Raw genomic sequence first — 21092 nt, forward strand, 5'->3', positions numbered from 1 at the left:
TTTTTTTGAGATCGAGTCTTGCTTTGCCGCTCAGGCTGGGGTGCAGTGGCATGATCTTGGCTTACTGCAACTTCCGCCTCCCGGTTTCAAATAATCCTCCTGCTTCAGCCCCCCTAGTAGCTGGGTTTACAGGTATGTGCCACCATGCCTGGCTAATTTTTGTGTTTTTAGTAGAGACGAGGTTTTGCCATGTTGGCCAGGCTGGTCTCGAATTCCTGACCTCAGGTGATCCACCCTGCCTCAGTCTCCCAAAGTGCTGGGGTTACAGGAGTGAGTCACCACGCCCGGCCAACATGCATATGTTTGGTATGAGTTTTCTATTGCTGCAGAAAAATTGCCATCCTATACTTTTAAAGTTGCAGAATCATCAATCTAAAAGATAGTACAAACTCTTAAAATGGTTTACAAATGCCCATTACACATTTCCACCTTTATCTCCAAGTACTTCAGCACCATCACCCACCCTATGGGCACAAGTGTACTCAAACCACACTTGACAACTCCTTACACAATGCTAAAATCTTAACTTCTGTAGTCTATCCAACCCTCCATAACTCTATCCCAGAAAACAGACTTTGGTTTTGATAATACAGCAGGCCCAGCAGAAGTCAGTCATCAGTTTAGAGGTCCTCTCCTCTTTCCCCACTTCGACTGATTTTTGGTCTAATTTGGCGAAGCATTTCATCACTCTATAGTCCCATGACCTACGTATACCAGATTTAGGCAGATAAAATATGGATCTTTCTTTTTTTTTTTTTTTGAGATGGAATTTCACTTTTGTCTCCCAGGCTAGAGTAGAATGGTGTGATCTCGGCTCACTGCAACATCCGCCTCCCGGGTTCAAGTGATTTTCCTGCCTCAGCATCCCAAATAGCTGGAATTACAGGCACCCACCACCATGCCCGGCTAATTTTTGTATTTTTAGTAGAGACGGGGTTTTGCCATGTGGGCCAGGCTGGGCTCGAACTCCTGACCTCAGGTGATCCGCCCTCCATGGCCTCCCAAAGTGCTGGGATTACAGGCATGTCACCGTGCCCAGCCAGATCTTTCTTTAATTTATAATTAATCTTGTCTGGGCACTGTGGCTCACATGTGTAATCCCAGCACTTTTGAAGGCCAAGGCGGGAGGATACCCTGAGATCAGGAGTTCAAGACCAACCTGGCCCACACGGCAACACCCCATCTCTACTTAAAATACAAAATTTAGCTGGGCGTGGTGGCGGGCGCCTGTAATCCCAGCTACTAGGAAGGCTGAAGCAGGAGACTTTGACCCCGGGAGGCGGAGGTTGCAGTGAGCTGAGATTGTGTCACTGCACTCCAGCCTGGGCAACAAAGCAACACTCCGCCTCAAAAATAAAAAATAATTTCTCACTGCTACATGTATTTCTCATACAATTGTTTAAACTGTGATATAATCAACATGCTATAAACTCTACCCTTTTAAAATGTACAATTCAGTAGTTTTTAGTATATTCAGAGTTGTGCAACCATCATCATTGATTTTAGAAGATTTCTTATTTTTTGTTTTCTATTTTTTATTTTTTTTTTAGAGACAAGGTCTCACTATGTTGCCCAGGCTGGTCTCAAACTCCTGAACTCAAGCAATCCTCTGGCCTCGGCCACCCAAAGTGCTGGGATTGATTACAGGTGAGAGCCATCTCACCAGGCCCTGATTTTAGAACATTTCATCATCCCAAAAAGCATATTCTCACCTACACCGCCAGTCCCCCAACCTCTGGCAACCATTAAGCTTTCTGTCTCTAGATTTACCTACTCTGGCCATTTTATATAAATGGAATGACACAATATGCAGTCTTTCTGACTGACTTTGCTCACGTAGTGTGATGTTTTCGAGGTTCATTCATATTGTAACACGTATCAGTAGTTCATTCCTTTCTATGGCCAAATATTCCATTGTATGAATATATTAACACCATATTTTGTTTATTGATGCATCAGTCGTTATGTCCTTACAACATTCCTGTATTCGAATAAAGAACCAGGGCTGTGAGAGGTTCACTCTTTTATTATAACCCAAATAAAATGACATTTGGGGCCGAGCGCAGTGGCTCATGCCTGTAATCCCAACACTTCGGGAGGCCGAGGAACGGGGGAAAGGGGGATCACCTGAAGTCTGGAGTTCAAGACCATCCTGGCCAACATGGCGAAACCCCTCTCTGCTAAAAATACAAAGATTAGCCGGGCGTGGTGGCGGGCGCGGTGGCGGGCGCAGTGGCGGGCGCCTGTAATCCTAGCTACTCAGGAGGCTAAGGCAGGAGAATCGCTTAAACACGGGAGGCGGAGGTTGCACTGAGCCGAGATGGTGCCACTGCACTCCAGCCTGGGCAACAGAGCAAGACTCCATCTAACAAAAAATAAATAAATAAATAACATTTCCACTTTTTGGCGATTATGAATAATGATGCTATAAACAAGGGTGGACAAGCTTTATGTGAACATATGTTTTCAGTTTTCTTGGGTATATAGCCAAGAGTGGGCTTCCTGGGTGTTATACTAATTCTAATGCTTAATGTTTTGAGGAACTACCAAACTATTTTCCACCATTTTACATCCCCACCAGCAATGTACGGGAATTTCACTATTACATTTTCAACAAATGAGGGTAATTCTTGAACGAATAGAGAGGTGTGCCGCCACCGTAGAACGGCAACCCACTACCCAGAAGACTGCATTAAGAAAGCAGAAGTGTATGTCCGGCGGGAAAACAGAATAAAATGTTACAGGTCCAAGCGTATTAGGCAAGTGAGTTAACCTCGTAGAGCCCCGGTTCCTTATTCGAAAAAATAAAAAAAGCGGGCGGGGGGCGGGGGCTGCTGTAATGCCACTTTACCTTGCAGTCGCCGTGAAAATTAAATCAGTCAATCCGCGTAAAGGTGCTTTACAACACTGATTATTCACGATTCGATCTCAGGCAAGGCATTAGGGGCAAACGCTAAATGCCCAGAACCTCCCCCTCGCAAAGGTTCCTTCCCCTCGGGAGGGTCACTGAGCGACATCGGGGGCTGCAGTCACTTCCCTTCCCGGGGAGAGCCGGACTGCCAGTCACGCAGGATAAACTGCTAGAGCTGGAGCAGCAGATCCGTGCCACCCCTACCCAGCATTGCTCCCAGGAGAGAGATCTGCAGCCTGCTGCTAAGCTTAGTAAGCCCGCGCAGGATCTTTCTTTTTTAAAAGGTAATAAACGTATTTTTTGCGGTCGAAGCAGAAAAGGAGGGGCAAAGGGAACACAAGCATATCCCCCAACCTCTGATCCCAGTCTCGGTCTCTCCAACATCCCCCCTCCCCGACCCTCCTCCACATAAGGAAAACAAATATGAAACCCGATCCTTTACGAATCCCAGCCCCAAGGGCCCTCACCTCCCCGCAAGGACAGAGGGTGCAAAGCTTACCTGGTGGCTTCCTCCGGCTCGACCAGGCTCTGGCCAGGCGCCTCCAGAGGAATAGTAGCCATCGCCTCCTCCGCCTTCTCCCAGCCAGGTGGTCTCCGCTGGGCCGCCCCCGCGCACCCGCCAGGAAATGGGAGGCTGGGGAGGTTCGGGGCGAAGAGGATATAAGGGTGGAGGTGGGTGCACCGGCACATCTCCACCCCCAGGCCCGTAGTAGCGGCCGTAGTGCGGACCGTCACTGGGGCCGTAGCCCGAGCGCCTCAGGGCCGACATGGGCTCTCCTGCCCTGAAGCGCTTCCCGCCCCCCGCCCCACGGCCGACCCTTCGCGCAGGCGCCCGCGGGCGATTGCGAATGGAGAGCAGCGAAGGGGGTCGGACGACGCCAGCCAATCCCAGGCCCGGTCCCGCCCCTTCTGCTGCCGAGCCCCGAGAGCTGAGGGACGGAGGTCCGTGACTCTGGGGTCTCGGGAACCCGGGGACGAGGGAAGACACCGTGTTCCTTAAGAGGGAGTATACGTTTCTTCGCCATCTATCCAATGGAGATGCCTCTTCCCTACTTAACAGGAACAGGGAAAGGGTGTCCCCCAACCGTACGGCTGCCCCTCCTCTTCCTGGGGGCCCGCACGTGTTACAGGAAGTGGGTGGGGGTAATATGGAGGAGCTTCCGGCAGGCCCCGGCGGCTGAAAGCCGGGGCAGAAGTGCTGGTCTCGGTCGGGATTCCGGGCTCGGTCCCGCCGAGGCGGCGACTGCGGTAGGAGGGAGGAGGTTTTGGACGCGCTGGCCCCCCGCCGCTGTGCATTGCAGCGTTATTTCAGTTCAAAATGAACTATATGCCCGGCACCGCCAGCCTCATCGAGGACATTGACAGTGAGTAGTTCATCTCCTCCCGGTGGAGCCTGGGGTGAGACCCTCCCGGGCGGGCGCCTCTTCCGAAGAAGCTTGTAGAATGAGTCCCGGGCGGGGCCGGTGTGTTCTGAGCTCAATCCGGGCGTTCCGCGTCGATGTCCTCCACAGCTGCGGTACACACTGCTTGCCCACCCAGTAGCCTGCTACTTGTTCTGCCCCTCGCAGCCTCCGCCAGCCCTCTGGCTGGTGAGCCCCAAGCGATGGAACTCATTCGTACTTTCGTGGGTCGCGGCAGCAGAGGCCCGAACACGAAAGAAGCCCGGGGGGGGGGGCTTCTCCCCCGTCCCCTCCTGCCTGCAGTATTTCGAAGTATCACCGTGTTACCGGTGGATGGATCGGAATACCTAGAGAAAGGATTCATTAAAAAGCAAAAATATTAAGACAGCAGCAGTTGGACTTGATTGGCAGTAAACGTAGGCGCTCTACGGTGTGGCTATTTGCTAGCTTATTTTACTGTGAGGGTCATTAGCACCTTCAGGTTATTGTAGTAGAGACCACTGTTAGACATGGTATTGACTTTTCTGGAAAATCACTTGCAACCTTTTTTTTTTTTTTTAAGACAATTCATTTTTGCTTTTACTAAGAAGACCTCCTTTATTCCTAGTTTTTGTCCGGAAGAGGAGCTCAGTCCTATACAAAAGCGGAAAGAACCGCCTGCAGTTGTCCGGGCTTTCATTTTTTCTAAATTCTATCTGTGCATTATTCCTCAAGCAACATTTTTTATTGTTTTAATCACGTGATCTTTCTCATTAACTTACTGTTTCAAGATGATTTACACATGGTTTTAAACAAGTTGCAATCGTCTCAGTTACTCTGTGAATATACGATTTAGAATATATGGTTAAAATTTCGTTTTATGGGCCTGGCGGGGTGGCTCACGCCTGTAATCCCAGCACTTTGGACGGCCGAGGCGGGCAGATCGCCAAAAAAAAAAAAAATCTGTCAACCATAAAATGAATTTTTTTTTTTTTTTTTTTTTTTGAGACAGAGTCTTGCAGTGGCGCGATCTCGGCTCACTGGAACCTCCACCTCCCGGGTTCAAACGATTCTTGTGCCTCAGCCTCCCCAGTAACGGATTACAGGCACCTGCCACCACGCCCAGCTAATTTTTGCATTTTTTAGTACAGACGAGGTTCGCCATGCTAGCCAGGCAGGTCTCCCAACTCCTGACCTCAGGTGAGCCACCCACCTTGGCCTCCCAGAATGCTGGGATTACAGGCGTGAGCCACCGCCCCCGGCCGACAGATAGTTTTTTTAACCCAGATTACTTATTTTGCTATGTAAGGGAAATGTAGTGTAATTGGACTAAATACATATTAACGTCTATATGAACCTGTTATGTGTAACAGGATATTTTAATTGCTTGAGGATGCCCTTTTGCCCTCATCTCTCATATATCCTTTAACACATCCTGCCATTTTACTAAAAATCAGTTTTGCTGTTTGGCCCTCTAACCCCTACCACTTTGTGGATTCCAGACCCCCCACTTTATGAAAACTTGGAAACCGTTTGATATGCACCCTTTGCTCCCCCACCCTAGCACACAGTTTCCTGCCTGTCTTTCTGTATTTCCACCCATCCTCTAATTTCAGTAGGAAGGATTCCTCCCTTTTTGTTGTCTGTTATTACTGTCTCCTCTCACTGCTTCTGGAACCTTTTTTCGTTGTTACCCTTTTTCTTTCATATCCTCTGTCTCCCCAACCCCTGCGTTCTTCCCCTCATATGTGTTATTGTCTATCCATCTCAAATATTTTCCCCGTTCTCTTCATCATATTCCCATCCCTTTTTTCATATCTTTGTCCCCAAACCTCGAGTCATTTTCATTTTGTCTGTTTCCTTATCACCTTCAATAGACCACTTACATTACTCCTGCAATCTAATTTTTATCCTGAACACACTAGTCAAGCTGCATTCTTCAAAGTTATTCGTCTAAGGCATTCTTCTGTGTTCTCTCCCCTCTGTAGCACTGTGATACTGTCCCCACCAGATTCTTTAATTCTCTTCTCTTGATTTCTCTAACAACTGGTACTTGGTGATTTTCTTACTTCTCTGGCTCTTACTGTTCTCCAATATAGATGGTCACTTGGATGCCATGTGGCCTACTTCTTTAAATCTTTAGTAGATCTCCTGTACTTTAGTAATTTTATATCACCTCTTTGCAGATTTATCTAAAATTTCTTTCTCTAGTCTTAACGTCTTTGGTTTTCCAGTCTTACTGTTTCCAACTATCTGCGTATGTTTCTGTTTAAGTGTCCTGATAGCACTTTAGAATCACAAAGAGCTAATAACCTTCACCCTGAGCTTGCTGTTTTTATTCCCAACTCTTGGTAAATAGTTTTGTGATGTCTCATAAAACTCCTACATCTTTACCTCACATCTTTAGCACCCCACCCTCTCACACATACCCACTTACACAAATTCAGTTAACAGACTCCATCACTTTATGTTTTCTTGTTCCCTGTGAAGTCAAATCTAAATGCAGCCTGTCCCCAGTACTTTTCTGACTTTATCTACTGTTCTTTCCCTTCACAGCCTCAGCTTTTAGCTAAACATGGATGTATGGCCCTTTTATTCCTCCTCTTTAATTTACAGATTTCCTTCTCCTCCCAGCTTCCTGTCTATCACTCTTCCCGTGCCCTAAAATTATCTGCCTTTCAAGGTCCAACTCTGATACCTCCTTCAGAAATATAGCTTCTATCTCTGTAGTCTCATATAATTAAGATTTGCTTTCTGTGGTACTTATTTATAGTCCAAGGAAGAGTATAAATTCCTTCAGGGCAGAGTCACTGTGTTTTTCCTCTGTTCTGCATCTAGAAGGTACTTTAAGCATGGAATGAAAGAAATTTTGCTGGGTGTGTTAGTAACTGGCTTATTCTCATTCTTCAGTGTCAGCTCAAAGTCACCTCTTCGGAGAGGCTTTCCTTTGCCACCCTTCCTTCTGTAACCACTTCTCTCCCTTCATCATACTGCCTTGCTAGTTTATTATTCCATTGTCCTAATCACAATAGGTTATTTTCTTGTTTATTTGTCCTCCTCCACCATGAATATAAATTCATAACATTGGTGACTTTCTTTTTTTTTTTTTTTTTTTTTGAGACGGAGTTTCGCTGTGTCGCCCAGGCTGGAGTGCAGTGGCCGGATCTCAGCTTACTGCAAGCTCTGCCTCCCGGGTTTTTACGCCATTCTCCTGCCTCAGCCTCCCGAGTAGCCGGGACTACAGGCGCCCGCCACCTCGCCCGGCTAGTTTTTTGTATTTTTTAGTAGAGACGGGGTTTCACCGTGTTAGCCAGGATGGTCTCGAACTCCTGACCTCGTGATCCGCCCGTCTCAGCCTCCCAAAGTGCTGGGATTACAGGCTTGAGCCACCGCGCCCGGCAACATTGGTGACTTTCTAAGTCTCATTCTCTACTGTATGTTTAGACCCCAGCACAGCACATGCCCTCTCAGTAAACATTGAATTTCTGCTCTAGCTTATTATTAGAGTCTTCATTTTAAATACCTGAAGCATTGTGTTTTTATTTAAAGCCTTCCCTGGTTACAAACAAAATGTGAGATAGAAGCTCGTCTTTTGAGGACAAAATAATTCTATAAATAAGATCATAAGAATCATCTAGACTGTATTTGTCAATTTACAGATATAAAAACTGACATGACATTGAAATGGTTTAAGTGTCAAACATAAGGGTCTTTGGGTAGGCGCCGTGGCTCACACCTGTAATCCCAGCACTTTGAGAAGCTGAGGTGACCGGATCATCTGAAGTCAGGAGTTCGAGACCAATCCGGCCAACATGGTGATACCCCATCTCTACTAAAAATACAACAATTAGCCAGGCATGATGGCAAACTCCTGTAGTCCCAGCTACGAAAGAGGCTGAGGCAGGAGGATCGCTTGAACCTGGGAGGCAGAGGTTGTAGTAAGCCGAGATTGTGCCACTGTACTCCAGCCTGTGTGACAGAGTGAGACTCTGTCTCAAAAAAAAAAAACAAAGACATAAAGGGTCTAGAGCCAGCTAAGTCAGGCTTCCTGATGCCGTGCCCTGTCCTTTTCCCACTCTGCCACACTGCTCTGATTCTTTTCACCACTGATGTTATATAAATCTGGGTTTCTGTGCTGCTTTCTTTGGTTTTCCAGTGAACTTGAACTTCACCTTAAATGCATTGGCAGAGGAAGTGGTATAGCTTAAACTGTTATTTATTTTTATTATCCTAAATACTCACTGAACTTGTCAGTTTTCATTTAAAAGACTTTTTCCCCTCTCCCCAGAAAAGCACTTGGTTCTGCTTCGAGATGGAAGGACACTTATAGGCTTTTTAAGAAGCATCGATCAATTTGGTATGTATTAATTTATGGACATCTCTCATACTCTGGATAATAACAGCTTCCCACTGCATTTTTTGTTATTTAATATTGAAATTTATCTGCAACTTTTTCACATGTGTGACTTAGTAGGACTGATTTTAGTGAGTGTATCATTGTTTTCTATACATTCAGATTAGGTTGTTCAAAGCTTATATATATTTCCAAGTTCATGTTTCTAAAACTGACTTTCACTAGAATCCCCAGTAGGGGGAGCCAAATGATAAAAATAAACTCAGTCCACCGAAGAGGCTGCTCATCTTGTTTTGTTTTGTTTTGTTTTGTTTTTTTGAGCTCTCACTCTGTCGCCCAGGCTGGAGTGCAGTGGCACAATCTTGGCTCACTGCAACCTCTGCCTCCCCGATTCAAGCGATTCTTGTGTCTCAGCCTCCCAAGTAGCTGGAATTACAGGCTCCAGCCACCACACCCAGCTAATTTTTCTATTTTTAGTAGAGATGGAGTTTCGCCCTGTTGGCCAGGCTGGTTTCGAACTCCTGACCTCAGGTGATCCACCCACCCAGCTGAGCTGGACAGTTGTTCTGCTCCTCATGGCTCTAGGACAGTCGCTTGGTGTCTAGAAGGTGAGTCAGCTAGTTTGAAGGAGCTTCACTCACATGTCTGGTGCACTGGTGGGGACAGCTGGAAGGCTGGTCTTAGCTCCCATAGTGCTGGGATGACAGGCGTGAGCCACTGTGCCTGGCCCAAGGCTGCTTATTTCTACGTTGGCAGGGTACAGTGAATTCAGAGCAGTTCCAGAAGTGAAGGTAATCCCTCCCTAGCCAATGAAAATTGGGTAGAGGGCATTTCCTGTATTTTAAGGACCCCAACATTAAGCTTAATACTTTACGTATAGGGATACATTGGAATAAGAGGCCTCTGTCTTCGTTTTGCATCCTGCATTTTTCTTAAGTTACAAGATTATGTGGGCCGGGCGTGGTGGCTCAAGCCTGTAATCCCAGCACTTTGGGAGGCCGAGACGGGCGGATCACGAGGTCAGGAGATCGAGACCATCCTGACTAACACAGTGAAACCCCCGTCTCTACTAAAAATACAAAAAACTAGCCGGGCGAGGTGGTGGGCACCTGTAGTCCCAGCTACTCGGGAGGCTGAGGCAGGAGAATGGCGTGAACCTGGGAGGCGGAGCTTGCAGTGAGCTGAGATCCGGCCACTGCACTCCAGCCTGGGCTACAGAGCCAGACTCCATCTCAAAAAAAAAAAAAAAGATTATGTTTCCTTCTGTTTCAAGGAACTTCATGTTCATGCTAACATTTATTGGATATCTGCAAAATCACTGGATTTGAGCATGAGGAAAAAACGTAATTAAAACATTGTAAGAATTATGGAAGATGTGAACATAGATTTCTCCTTTACTTCAAATAGGACAAGTAGTACTAATTAAAAGAGGAAAAATGGCCGGGCACGGTGGCTCAAGCCTGTAATCCCAGCACTGTGGGAGGCCGAGACGGGCGGATCACGAGGTCAGGAGATCGAGACCATCCTGGCTAACACGGTGAAACCCTGTCTCTACTAAAAAATACAAAAAACTAGCCGGGTGAGGTGGCGGGCGCCTATAATCCCAGCTACTCGGGAGGCTGAGGCAGGAGAGTGGCGTAAACCCAGGAGGCGGAGCTTGCAGTGAGCTGAGATCCGGCCACTGCACTCCAGCCTGGGTGACAGAGCAAGACTCCGTCACAAAAATAAAAAATAAAAGAGGAAAAAAAATTATTAACAAATTGGAGTCCTGATTCTTAAGTCAGATTCATCAGAGTACTTTGAGTGAAAGGTAGTGAATATTAAGTTGACTTTTAGGTTGCAAATATAGTTATCTGTCAAGGTGAAAAAATAGGTTTTTGCTGTATCATAACCCATGGATACCTGCATTGGGTTAAATGAATCCTAATTACTAAAACAAAGTTGAATCTTCAGCAGATCATCACATACACCTACCCACACAAAAAGAAAAGCTGTTTCTTTCCAGAAAACAAAGTTTTGATCTCTGTGGTTGTTTAGACCCAAGTTTTCCAAGGGCCTTATTCGTTTATATTTTCCTATGGCTTTTTTGGTATTAGCAATTAACTTACAAAGGAATTTATTTCTCTTACTTCTACCATCATTCATGTATTAGCCCAACATAATCCCAGACATCCCCTAACTGGTATGTCTCAATGAAATAGGAGAAAATTATTTGAAATTTTAGCCTTCCTCAGAATTAGAAATCTTGAGGGTCGGGCACTGTGGCTCACACCTGTAATCTCAGCACTTGGGGAGGCTGAGGCAGGCAGATTACAAGGTCAGGAGTTCAAGACCAGCCTGGCCAATATGGTGATCCCTGTCTCTACTAAAAATACAAGAATTAACCGGGAGTGGTGGCAGGCACCTGTAGTCCCAGCTACTCCGGAGGCTGAGGCAGGAGAATTGCTTAAACTGGGAGGCGGAGGTTGCAGTGAGCTGAGATTGTGCCACTGCAGTCCAGCCTGGGCAACAGCAAGACTCAGTCTCAAAAAATAAATAAATAAAAAGAATTTTAATGCTTGGAAATCGTGTTTAGCTAAATCTTTTCTGTTCAAAATAAATGATTTTTGAGTTATGGACCTTTACCCAATAGTTAAACTAAATATCTTTGTTTTTTCCCTATACACTTATAGCAAACTTAGTACTACATCAGACTGTGGAGCGTATTCATGTGGGCAAAAAATACGGTGATATTCCTCGAGGGATTTTTGTGGTCAGAGGAGAAAATGTGGTCCTACTAGGAGAAATAGTAAGTGAAAACTATTAAGCTGCTGTAGATCTTCATATTCATGCTAGTTAGACTTTCTTTTTTTTTGTTTTTTCAAGAGAGAATAAAAATATTTTCCACATGTTATCTGGCTTCTTACAGGCAACTACCAAATTAGGGAAGCTACAGAGAATACTTAACTTTGTTTCAGTGCCTTTTGGTATTTTAAAGGTTTTTGATCCCACTGGCAGCAAAGTATCTTTTTACCGGATACCATTAAAAAATACGATTCTGGCCGGGCGCGGTGGCTCAAGCCTGTAGTCCCAGCACTTTGGGAGGCCGAGACGGGCGGATCACAAGGTCAGGAGATCGAGACCATCCTGGCTAACACGGTGAAACCCTGTCTCTACTAAAAAAATACAGGCCGGGCGCGGTGGCTCACGCCTGTAATCCCAGCACTTTGGGAGGCCGAGGCGGGCGGATCACAAGGTCAGGAGATCGAGACCACGGTGAAACCCCGTCTCTACTAAAAATACAAAAAAAATTAGCCGGGCGCGGTTGTGGGCGCCTGTAGTCCCAGCTACTCGGGAGGCTGAGGCAGGAGAATGACGTGAACCCGGGAGGCGGAGCTTGCAGTGAGCCGAGATCGCGCCACTGCACTCCAGCCTGGGCGACAGAGCGAGACTCCGTCTCAAAAAAAAAAAAATAAAAAAAAAAAAAAAAATAAAAAATAAAAAAAACTAGCCGGGCGCGGCGGCGGGCGCCTGTAGTCCCAGCTACTCGGGAGGCTGAGGCAGGAGAATGGCGTAAACCCGGGAGGCAGAGCTTGCAGTGAGCTGAGATCTGGCCACTGCACTCCAGCCTGGGCGGCAGAGCGAGACTCCGTCTCAAAAAAAAAAAAAAAAAAAGGCCGGGCGCGGTGGCTCAAGCCTGTAATCCCAGCACTTTGGGAGGCCGAGACGGGCGGATCACGAGGTCAGGAGATCGAGACCATCCTGGCTAACACGGTGAAACCCCGTCTCTACTAAAAAAAAAAAATACAAAAAACTAGCCGGGCGAGGTGGCGGGCGCCTGTAGTCCCAGCTACTCGGGAGGCTGAGGCAGGAGAATGGCGTGAACCCAGGAGGCGGAGCTTGCAGTGAGCTGAGATCCGGCCACTGCACTCCAGCCTGGGCGACAGAGCGAGACTCCGTCTCAAAAAAAAAAAAAATACAATTCTGTAACAAATGTGTTCATTAATGTATTTGTTTAATAGCAGAAAATTGACAAAGCTTGATTTATATATGCTGGGGAAGATGTGACTTACATACGTTGGAATATTTTACAGTCATTTAAACAGTTGGATACAAGTAGTTTTTCATGGCATAAAGCTAATGCACAGTATTTGAGGGAAGCACACATTGCATATATAGTATAATGTGATGTCTATATTAGTAAAGGGGGAAAGGGAAAGAGTGGCTATAGGAAAAGCTTTTCTGTTACCTATCACGAGAATGGAATTCAGTCTTACTTGAATCCTTAGCTCACAGCCAGGGAGAGGGCATTTTGGTATCTGTGCCAGAAAGACCAGCTGGCAGGTGAAAGGTTAAGTCAGTTTTTCTGAGGTGTTGTTGCTGTAGGTCTTTGTGTGTGCAGACATACACACACACACACACACACACACACACCCCTACTAGAAGTACTCAGATATTTTTTTAGGTGCCTTATTTAAAACGTTTGATTTCATCTTGCTACTTCTGATTATTGGGTTTGCAAGGAAAATAAAAATATCTTCAAGAGTAGTTGAAATTAAGGGTTGAGCCAGCACTGTCTTCTTTTTTCTTACCAAAAACTTTGGTGTTTGCTTAATTTTTAAAGTTTTTCATACTGTTTTCTAAATACCTAGCCATGTCTTCAATCAATTTGCAAAAGTCTTTAGAGTGGTTTGGTTGGTAGCCACTTTTAACAGCCATTTGAGAAAGCAAGGAGATAATTTTGCCAGGGTTGGGTTGGTTCAGAGACCTCATATTGGAAATAGTCAGCTAGAAATGACTAATCCATGCTATTAATCAGTACTGCCCAAGTGCTGCTGTGAAATATATGAAATATCTTTTTCTTATTTATAAAATATTTTTGTAGTTTGTACTTTTAGTTCTGTTTATCATTTCTTGCATGTTTAAGGAGCAGAAATTATTTTTTGTTTTTTGGGTTTTTTTTTTTTTGAGACAGTTTTGCTTCTGTTGCCCAGGCTGAAGTGCAATGGTGCGATCCTGGCTCACTGCAACCTCCGCCTCCCAGGTTCAAGCGATTCTCCTGCCTCAGCCTCCCAAGTAGCTGGGATTACAGATGCCCGCCACCACACTCATCTAATTTTTATATTTTTAGTAGAGACAGGGTTTCACTATGTTGGCCAGGCTGGTCTTGAACTCCTCACCTCAGGCGATCTACCTGCCTCGGCCTCCCAGTGTGCTGGGATTACAGGCATGAGCCACCGCGCCCAGCCAGGCGGCAGAAATTGTTTTCTTCTTATGTCACGTAAAGGCTGAAACAAGGCCAGGCACAGTTGCTCACGCCTGTAATCCCAACACTTGGGAGGCTAAGACGGGAGGATCACTAGGTCAGGAGATTGAGACCATCCTGGCTAACACAGTGAAACCCAATCTCTACTAAAAATACAAAAAAATTAGCCAGGTGTGGTGGCGGGTGCCTGTAGTCCCAGCTACTCGGGAGGTTGAGACAGGAGAATGGCGTGAATCCAGGAGGCGGAGGTTGCAGTGAGCTGAGATCGCACCACTGTACTCCAGCCTGGGCGACAGAGCAAGATTCCATCTCAATAAAAAAAAAAAAAGGTCTGAAACAAAGCACCTAGAACCCATGGGGAGATACTAAATGACTATAAAGTAGTCTTCCAGTACTTTTTTTCTTCCAGAGATGGGGTCTCAATGTGTTGCCCAGGCTAGATTCAAACTCCTAGGCTTAGGCAATCCTCCTGTCTCATCCTCCCAAGTAGCTGGGACTATAGGTACATGCCACTATGCTTGGTACGCCAGTCTATAGGGGAGCTGACCCATCTTTGCGTGGTGGGGTTATAGGTGATTTTTTAAAATACTTTTCTGAATGTAATTTTGAAGAGGCAACATATCAGAGGAAAAGACTTACGTTAAAATACTGGGGTGGGTGCGGTGGCTCACATCTGCAATCCCAGTGCTTTGGGAGGCCGAGACAGGCAGATCACTTAAGCCCCGAGAGACCAGCCTGGGCAACATGGCCAAACCCTGTCTTTCCAAAAAAATATAAAAATTAGCCAGGGGTGACGGTGCAGATGACCGGTCCCAGCTACTCAGGAGGCTGAGGTGGGAGGTTCACCTGAGCTCAGGGAGGTCGAGGCTGCAGTGAGCCGTGATTGTACCACTGCACTCCAACCTGGGTGCCAGAGCAAGACCCTGTCTCAAAAAAAAAAAAAAAATTCACCGATACTATGCTTCTGTTTTATGGTAGTAAACGTGGCAGACATGCTTTTTCTACTGGTTACACTGGCGCAAAGGTACATCTAAGTAGATGTGTGTGCAGAGAAAGTAGATGTTTGTGCAGAGACAGAAGTGAACGTGTTTGTTCTTGAAGTTTCTTTGTTTCCTTGGATCCCTTTTGTGAGGAAAAGTTCCCTTTTTAAAAAAAATATGTTATAGTTTGGATGCTGCAGAAGTTTTACAGGGGTACCACTAGAGAAACATGGTTCCAGGAATGCCTGCATGGTTATATGAATCAGCAGTCAGGAGAAATTGTGTACCAACCCCAGGGAAATTCATACGTAGGAATCACTTAGTTTCTATAAACACTATATTGGTTAAGAAATGCCTGAATTCTGCCTCAAGGACGATGATGATGACACAGCATTAAGTAATAAGACTGTTGGGAAGAAGCAGCAACAGCAACATGAATTGCTCAGCGAGTAACATACTGAAAAGCCCAAGAGGCAGCGCATTAGGCTGAGAACACTCTCCTCTCTTTAGCTGCTACTCATAGGGTGGGAGGGCAGGTGGTAATACATACTTTGCTGGGTGCTGTTAGCATTGGACCCAGAGCAGGGCTTGCTTATGTAATTTGTGTGGCTTTCATTGTAACTTCTGTGGTGAGAGTCCTCTCTCTGTCTGATAATGCCACTGCCTGTGGGTTCTGAGACCTTGGCAGCATGTGGTGATAGTATGCAGGCCAGAGCATCGGGAGTTATGTGTCAATACCGTCCCAAACTTTATCATTGAAAATCATAGAGGAGGATAAGAAATAGGAATACTTTGTCTGTATAGGCTTTCCATCTTACAAAAACACCAAATAATACCTGTATATTCATTTTAAGGACAATAAACTGAATCTGTGGATAGTGAGATACTTTTTTAGCAAAGTTATTCTGCATTATGACATTGGTTAGCAAATGTTTATAAGGGCCAGGCACAGTGGCTCACACTTTGGGAGGCCAAGGCAAGAGGATGCTTGAGGCCAGGAGTTTGAGACCAGCCTGGGCAACATAGCAAGACCGCATCTCTACAAAAAGAAAAAAAAATTAGCCAGATGTGGTGGCACATGCCTGTAGTCCCAGCTACTCGGGAGGCTGAGGCAGGAGAATGGCGTAAACCTGGGAGGTGGAGCTTGCAGTGAGCCGAGATCCAGCCACTGCACTCCAGCCTGGGCGACAGAGCGAGACTCCGTCTCAAAAAAAAATAAAAATAAAATAAAAAATAATAAAAAATAATAATAAATTAATTAATGAAAAATGTTTATAAAGCATTCAAAGATAAAAATATTAAGCATACTATGCCACATTTAAGTGAAAAGAAAACGAATTACAGTCAGTATTTGCATTGTGGGTTTTTGGCAGGAGTTTGTTTTTGAGGCAGGGTCTCACTCTGTTATCTAGGCTGACTACAGTGGTGTGATCACGGCTCACTGCAGCCTCAAACTCCTGGGCTCAAGTGATCCTCCCCCCTCAGCCTCCTGAGTAGCTGGGACTACAGGTATGCGTCACCACGCCCAGCTAACTTTTGATTTTTTTTTTTTTTTCCTTTTGAGACAGAATCTCACTCTGTCAGCCAGGCTAAAGTGCAGTGGTGTGATCTTGGCTCACTGCAACCTCTGCCTCCTGGATTCAAGTGATTCTCGTGCCTCAGCTTCCCGAGTAGCTGGAATTACAAGTGTGAGCCACCACGCCTGGCTGGGTTTTTTTTGTTTAAGTCAGTATATGTGTAGAAAAATTGTAGGGATATTATCAAAATGTTAATCCTCCATACTGGAATTATGGATAATTTTTAAATTTTCCTTGTTTGTCTATTTTCTATATTATCTACAATAAGCATGTGTTTTTTAAATAAGGAATTTTTTATTAGGCAACAATTGGTTTTTGTTGTTTTTTTTTTTGAGATGGAGTTTTGCTCTTTTCACCCAGGCTGGAGTGCAATGGCATGCTCTCCGCTCACTGCAACCTCTGCCTCCCAGGTTCAAGTGATTCTCCTGCCTCAGCTTCTCAAGTAGCTGGGATTACAGGCGCCCACCACCACGCCTGGCTAATTTTTTTTATATTTTTAGTAGAGACAGGGTTTTGCCATGTTGGCTAGGCTGGTCTCGAACTCCTGGCCTCAAGTGATCCACCCGCCTCGGCCTCCCAATGTGCTGGGATTACAAGCATGAGCCACTGCGCCCAACCTAAGCAGCAATTTTTTAAATAGTGGAGAAAAATATTGGGACCAAATTGGTTTAGTAACCTAAATGGTCTGCTGAGGTTCTCCCTAGAAGACTTGTTGCCGTAAAGGGAAAAAGAGTCTTGTTATAGTTTAGAGACTACAGAACTGATACGGTGGTGCACACCTGTAGCCCCAGCTACTTAGGAGGTGAAGGCAAGAGGATCCCTTTTATTTTTGCCTTTTTACTTTTTTTGAGACAGGACCTTGCTCTGTTGCCCAGGCTGGAGTGCAGTGACATGTTCATGTCTCACTGCAGCCTTGACCTTCAACCTCCCAGGCTCAAGCAGTCCTTCTACCTCAGCCTCCTGAGTAGCTGGAACTGGAGGTGAACACCACCACACCAGCTGGGTTTTTTTTTTTTTTTTTTTTCCTGGTGGAGTTAGGGTATCACTGTGTTGCCCAGGCTGGTCTTGAACTCGTAGGCCCAAGTTATCCTCCCACCTCAGCCTCCCAAAGTGCCAAAGTGCTAGGATTACAACTGTGAGCCAACCCACCCATCCTTAAAATAATTTAAAAAGTCTAAGGCCGCATTGCCTCAATAACCTCCCTCTTGGATTATCTACAGTGGGGGAGATAGCTGTCTATAAGTAGCCCTAATTTTTTTTTAAAGGAAATTAATCCTAATATGGGATTTTGGATCACATAAAGCTCTGTTATACCTTGTCACTGCCTGTAATCCCAGCACTTTGAGAGGCCGAGGCAGGCAGATCACGAGGTCAGGTTTCGAGACCAGCCTGACCAGCATGGTGAAACCCTGTCTCTACTTAAAATACAAAAATTAGCTGGGCGTGGTGGCACGTGCCTGTAAGCACAGCTACTCAGGAGGCTGAGGCAGGAGAATTGCTTGAACCCAGGAGGCAGAGGTTGCAGTGAGCCCAGATGGTGCCACTGCACTTCAGGCTGGGCAACAGGGAGAGACTCCATCTCGGAAAAAAAATAAATACTGATCACTATTAACCACATTCATTGTAAATATGTATCCTATAGTAGTGTTGTCAGGCATTTCTTTGAAAAACTTATCTGTCCCTATGAGAAGGATATTTCAGTCCTGTCACAGTTACGAAAAATAATCTGAACCTGATAGAGGAATCCATTTGCCTTTAGATCTATAATGTTTTCTATTCTTGGTCTTCAATTGAAGTTTTCAAACCTGTCTCTTTTGTAGGACTTGGAAAAGGAGAGTGACACACCCCTCCAGCAAGTATCCATTGAAGAAATTCTAGAAGAGCAAAGGGTAGAGCAGCAGACCAAGCTGGAAGCAGAGAAGTTGAAAGTGCAGGCCCTGAAGGACCGAGGTCTTTCCATTCCTAGAGCAGATACTCTTGATGAGTACTAAGTCTTTTGCCCAGAGCCTGTTGCTCTTGAAGAGTAGGGACTGTCACTGATGAAAGTGACATCCTAGCCACCTCACACATTTGATCAGAGACTGTAGAGTTTTGAAAAGTCACTTTTATTTTTAAGTCTTTTACACATGCAACATGAAGAAATCGTGTAGGTGGGTTTTGTTTTTTTTTAAATAACAAAATCGTTTAAAGAAACAGTGGCATAGACTCCTTCACACGTCACTGTGGCGCCAGCAACTACTTCTTAATATTATTCTTCGTATCCCAAATTAGAGTTTACAGGGACAGTCTTCATTTACTTGTAAATAAAATATGAATGTCAAAAGTGTCATGTTATCTCCCAAGTTTGAGTTCCTGTAATGAATAGACGAAATTAAGTTTCTGCTCTCAAAGGTATAAGCAGTCCACATACTGGAATATCCCCCTTCAGTCACAGTTTTAAGTAGCTGGCTACTTAGGAAGGAATACTTTTATTCTGATCATCTCAGGGGTCCTCTCCTGTTTTCATGTTTGTATCTGTTAAGAAATACAAATATTCGGCGGGGGCGGTGGCTCATGCCTGTAATCCCAGCACTTTGGGAGGCCAGGGTGGGCGGATCACCTGAGGTTGGGAGTTCAAGACCAGCCTGACCAACATGGAGAAACCCCGTCTCTACTAAAAATACAAAATTAGCTAGGCATGATGGTGCATGCCTATAATTCCAGCTACTTGGGAGGCTGAGGCAGCAGAATCGCTTGAACCTAGGAGGCGGAGGTCGCAGTGAGCCGAGATTGTGCCATTGCACTCCAGCCTGGGCAACAAAAGCAAAACTCCGTCTCAAAAAAAAAAAAAGAAATTCAAATGTTCAGGTGTGAGGAGGGAGCTTTCAGCTGAGTTTCCCAGTTACTGGTTACTGCAGAAGACTCATGTTTGAGAAATGACATCACTGTTGCTCTTGCTCCTGCTTCGCCCCTGGCTAATCCAAACTAAGTTCCCATGAGACCCAACATGTTCTTACAGTGGCTTGTTCTCCAGGTATAGGTTTTCTAGTCCCTTGAATTGAGTCTTGAGTATCTTAGGTTCTCATCAAAAAGGAACATAAATGGTATTGTAGTGACTGAAAACCCATAGTGATGGCACTTTATGTGATTGTTGAAGAGTAGTGATTGCATAAAAAGCTTAACAGATTTGTTCTTCAAGAAGGAAGCTTGGGCTGGGTATGGTGACTCACACCTGTAATCCCAGCACTTTGGGAGGCAGAGGCATGCAGTTCACCTGAGGTCAGGAGTTCAATGCCAGTCTGGCCAACATGGTGAAAACCCGTCTCTACTAAAAATACAGAAATTAGCTGGGCATGGTGGCACACGCCTGTAATCCCAGCTACTCAGGAGGCCAAGGCAGGAGAATTGCTTGAACCCGGGAGGCAGAGGTTGCAGTGAGCTGAGATTGTACCACTGTACTCCATCCTGGGCGACAGAATGAGACTCCATCTCTAAGTAAATAAATAAATAAATAAAGGAATGCTGGTTTAGTAGACAATGGGCTCAACTAGGAGTTGGGAGACGTGGTGTAAAATTGGCAATTATTAGCAGATTAGGCTTGAGTGAGTCATCCTCTTATTCTCAGTAATTTTAACTATGATTATTCCAGGTAGTTCCTTTTTATATTCTGTTAAGCAAAGATGTTATTTTCATAAATTTTATATCATATCTTATTTGTATGTGTGTGATTTTTTATTTTTTTATTTTTATTTTTTTTGAGACAAAGTCTTGCTCTGTTGCCCAGGCTGAAGTGCAGAGGTGCGATCTTGGCTCGCTGCAACCTGCACCTACCTCCCAGTTTCCCTGAGTAGCTGAGATTATAAGCATACACCACGACACCCCTGTTTAATTTTTGTATTTTTAGTAGAGACGGGGTTTCACCCTGTTGGCCTCACAGGTTCCCAAACTCCTGACCTGAAGTGATCCTCTGGCCTCAGCCTCCCAAAGTGCTGGGATTACAGGCATGACCCACCACACTTGGCCTGTGTGTGTGTGAATTATTTTATAGTATTAACAACATTTTATGAGCTCAGGGGTTTTTTAAACTGCCCAAAATGCCTATAAACCATTTGACTTCTGAACTGTTCATCACTGGACTGATTTTACAGTAGGTAATTTATGAGGAAACTATTGCACTTAATGGCTTATCTAATGTTTTGCCCATAATCTTACTGTTTAAAAGAATGTATTATTAACTACCCACATAAAGAGAAGAAAGAAATACCAACTTTTGAAAAACATACCTGACTACAGTAAGATACTCTGAAGTTCAGCAGAATGACAGCATTTGTTTTTCAGAGCCCCACTGCTTCAAAGCATGTAACACCTCCAAGAAATGTGAATTTGTTACAGTTATCTTGTGTTTTGTTTCTTAATTTTTTTTTTATTAATATACTTTAAGTTCTAGGGTACATGTGCACAACGTGCAGGTATGTTACATATTTATACATGTGCCATGTTAGTGTGCTGTACCCATTAACTTGTCATTTACATTAGGTATATCTCCTAATGCTATCCCTCCCCACAATAGGCCCTGGTGTGTGATGTTCCCCTTCCTGTGTCCAAGTGATCTCATTGTTCAATTTCCACCTATGAGTGAGAACATGCGGTGTTTGGTTTTCTGTTCT

General features: G+C 45.0%; 2 protein-coding genes across 3 annotated transcripts in view; one reads left to right on the forward strand and one right to left on the reverse strand.

The window, feature by feature from the left end:
* The window catches only part of LOC105476570 (BAG cochaperone 4), a 36806-nt gene extending 33088 nt beyond the window's left edge, over positions 1-3718 (reverse strand). For both annotated transcript variants that reach the window (XM_011732638.3, XM_011732637.3), the window contains exon 1: positions 3411-3718. In XM_011732638.3, the coding sequence (XP_011730940.1) occupies positions 3411-3680 (270 nt within the window). In that variant the 5' untranslated portion in view covers positions 3681-3718. The remainder of the gene's footprint in view (positions 1-3410) is intronic.
* Positions 3719-3871: 153 nt separating this feature from the next.
* Positions 3872-18772, forward strand: LOC105476569 (LSM1 homolog, mRNA degradation associated). The gene is made up of 4 exons (XM_071068385.1): positions 3872-4275; positions 8579-8647; positions 11317-11432; positions 18267-18772. Exons 1-4 carry the CDS (start codon positions 4230-4232, stop codon positions 18435-18437), a joined length of 402 nt encoding a protein of 133 aa, XP_070924486.1. The 5' UTR covers positions 3872-4229; the 3' UTR covers positions 18438-18772.
* Positions 18773-21092: the final 2320 nt, after the last annotated feature.

Source organism: Macaca nemestrina, chromosome 8, assembly GCF_043159975.1.
Source record: "Macaca nemestrina isolate mMacNem1 chromosome 8, mMacNem.hap1, whole genome shotgun sequence".
Lineage (NCBI taxonomy): Eukaryota > Metazoa > Chordata > Mammalia > Primates > Cercopithecidae > Macaca > Macaca nemestrina.